The sequence below is a fragment of the Condylura cristata genome, unplaced genomic scaffold, assembly GCF_000260355.1.
Source record: "Condylura cristata isolate star-nosed mole 26May11 unplaced genomic scaffold, ConCri1.0 scaffold00006, whole genome shotgun sequence".
In the NCBI taxonomy this organism is placed as follows: domain Eukaryota; kingdom Metazoa; phylum Chordata; class Mammalia; order Eulipotyphla; family Talpidae; genus Condylura; species Condylura cristata.
This window is the reverse complement of record NW_004567107.1, coordinates 1,492,876-1,495,823: the sequence shown is the minus strand read 5'-3', so window position 1 is coordinate 1,495,823 and position 2,948 is coordinate 1,492,876. Positions and strand designations below refer to the sequence as shown.

Here is a 2,948-nt window from a genome sequence, read left to right as displayed (position 1 = left end):
GGGGTGGAGCTAGAGTGATAGGGCGGAGCTAGAGTGATATGGGGCGGGGCTAGGGTGATAGGGGTGGAGCTAGAGTGATAGGGCGGGGCTAGAGTGATATGGGGCGGGGCTAGAGTGATGGGGGAGCTAGAGTGATAGGGCAGAGCTAGAGTGATAGGGCGGAGCTAGAGTGATATGGGGCAGGGCTAGAGTGATAGGGTGGAGCTAGAGTGATATGGGGCAGGGCTAGAGTGATGGGGCGGAGCTAGAGTGATAGGGTGGAGCTAGAGTAATAGGGGTGGAGCTAGAGGGCCAGGGCCGAGCGAGAGTGATGCGGTGGCGGTGGCGGTGGTGGCACTGAGGGGAGGGGGGTTGTGGAGGGGGAGGCTTTGATGAGGGTGTTCAAGGCACAGCTATAGCCAGAGGAAAAGACAGCTCGAGGCCACAGACCCTGCAGGCCCATTTAGGCAGCCCTCGACCCCACCTGCAGGTATTTCACGCTCCCCATTTCCTCATCAGAGAGCTGAGGGTGGGGGCCACCCACTCCTGGAACTCCTGGTGCCAAGCAGCTGAGCTGGGGCCCTCACCCAGCCCCCACCCACCATGCCTCCAAGCCCGGGGCACAGAGTGACGCAGAGGCCTGGCAGTGAGGGCCCTGGGACAGCTGAATGGACCATCAAAGCCACCTTTCACGCACCTTCCAGAACCTTCGCTGGCACAGCTGCCACCTGCTGGGCCTGGCTGCCCTCCTCGGCCCCCACGTGGCGTCTGGAGACAGAGGCGGGCTGCGGGGAGCATCCTGCACCTGGAGCTGCTGGTGGCCGCGGGCCCCGACGTGTTCCTGGCTCACGGGGAGGACACCGAGCGCTATGTGCTTGCCAACCTGCACGTGGTGAGGCCCGAGGGCGCGGGAGTCGGAGTCCCTGTGCTAGACTGGAGCCGGCTTGTGCTGGGTTTCAGGGGCACAGGAGTGAGTGGGAAGAGGTCGGTTTGGGCTTATTCTCCCCCACCCATTCTCACCTGGTGTGAGGTCTGGGGACCCTTCCTGTCTCTTCCCGCCATCCCATAGCCTCTAGCCACTTGGGTCCTTGGGGTCCCACATGCCTGGCCTCTGCCCTGGCACCCCTTTGACGCATGGGCACCTCAGCCAGCGCTGCCAGCAGCCCCCAGCCCCAAGGCTCACTCCACACGGGCATCCCTGGGTCCCTCTTGGGGGCATCCCCACCACTGCGGCCTCCCCTTCTTTTGGCTTCTGGGGTAGAAGGGGGCCCCCTCCGCCCCCCCCGCTGACGAAGCCCTCTCCAGCCCCTCTCTGCTGAGGGCCGGCTACACTCACCCATATGTCACCACCCCCAACAGGGGTCGGAGCTGCTGAGGGACCCGTCCCTGGGGGCTCAGCTCCGGGTGCACCTGGTGAAGATGGTCATCCTGACGGAGGCCCAGGTAGGCCTGCGCCACGCTTTCCGTTCTCGTCCGTCCCTCCTGGGGATGCCACCAGGCAGCGTGGGCTGGCGCCGGTCCCGGCTCTGCAGCAGCAGGCACCCCGGGGCGGCCCTAAGTGCCGACGCCGTCCCCCAGAGCGCTCCGAACATCACAGCCAACATCACGGCGTCCCTGCGGCGTGTCTGCGAGTGGGGCAGGAAGGTCAACCCCCCGGAGGACTCGGACCCTGGGCACGCCGACCTGGTCCTCTACATTACCAGGTAGCAGCCCGCCAGGGGCTGGGGCCGCCGTCTGGGCGCTGCCCGCCACACCACTCTCTCTCCCCAAGGTTCGACCTTGAGCTGCCTGACGGGAACCGGCAGGTTCGGGGAGTCACCCAGCTGGGGGGCGCCTGCTCCCTCTCCTGGAGCTGCCTCATCACTGAGGATACTGGCTTCGACCTGGGGGTCACCATTGCCCACGAGATTGGACACAGGTACGTGGCCCCAACAGCTGTCCCCAGGCTCAGGTCAAGGAGCTGGCAAGGGCCCTGACAAGGGCCCTGGAAGAACCTTCTGGAAGGAGTCTTTTTCCTAGACCCAGAAGACTCGGAAGGGGTGAGGTGATGGGCTGGGCCAGCTTGGTTGTGAAGTGACTGAAAGACAAAAGGTTTTTTTTTTTTTTTTAAGAGCAACAAACTTAGCAATTAGAGAAAGAACTTTTGTAGACAATTCAAGTAAAGAAAAAACAGGCTGTGAAACGCCCCCAAAGGCCATCACTCAGAGACAGGGATTTGCAGTTTGCCTTTTTTCACATGCTTTTTATTTGCAAAATTGGGTTTGTTAACTGCTTTTTTATTTTTTAAAGGACGTACCTATCTATGCATACAGAACTGGGGTGCAGGCCAGAGGAGCAGGGGCGGGGAGAGGCTTCACCTGAGGCAGAGCGGGGAGCAGGACAGGCAGATGGACGAAGTCCACTGCTGAGGGGGCAGCAGGGGGTCAGGAGAGGTCTGCTGCTCTGTGCAGTCACTCCCTGGCCGGGGGGTGGAACTCGGGCCGCAGCGGCTGCGGACAGCTTCACAGTGCTCAGCTTACTCCTTGAGCCACCAGGTAGTTACATAATCAGCCCCCAGTTTGGGACATCTAAGTTGTTCCCCAATTTCCCAGTTGAACACCATTCCTATGGGCAAAACTTTATCTTTATCCACTCTTACTCTTCTAGAGTGGTGAGTTTCCTTTCTTTCTGATTTTCGCTCTTGTTTTGGGTGACACCCACTTGCTGTCAGAGCCCAAGTCGCAGGGATTTGGTGAGACCTACCCCTCTCTCCCAGGCCCACCCGCGTCTCCCCAGGTGGCCGCAGGAGGCCTGGCCAGGGGCCCACACCCCAGCAGGCTCTGCCCTCAGAGCGCCCCTCCCTTTTATGTCAATTCCTCTGTTTTGTTTGGAGGGGAAAAAGTCTTGGAGAGCGTGGAGAACTCTGGTTTAACCCACCACACCGTCAGGGGCGGGCGCTCACCCCCAGCCCGCTGGGCGCCCCACACCAC

General features: G+C 61.4%; 1 protein-coding gene across 1 annotated transcript in view; it reads left to right on the top strand.

Annotated features, from left to right (window-relative positions):
* Window positions 1–582: 582 nt before the first annotated feature.
* Window positions 583–2,948, top strand: part of ADAMTS13 (ADAM metallopeptidase with thrombospondin type 1 motif, 13) — a 16,885-nt gene continuing 14,519 nt past the window's right edge. The window contains exons 1-5 of the mRNA XM_012721189.1: window positions 583–625; window positions 684–871; window positions 1,339–1,422; window positions 1,558–1,682; window positions 1,751–1,897. Of these exons, the coding sequence (XP_012576643.1) occupies window positions 583–625; window positions 684–871; window positions 1,339–1,422; window positions 1,558–1,682; window positions 1,751–1,897 (587 nt within the window). The remainder of the gene's footprint in view (window positions 626–683; window positions 872–1,338; window positions 1,423–1,557; window positions 1,683–1,750; window positions 1,898–2,948) is intronic.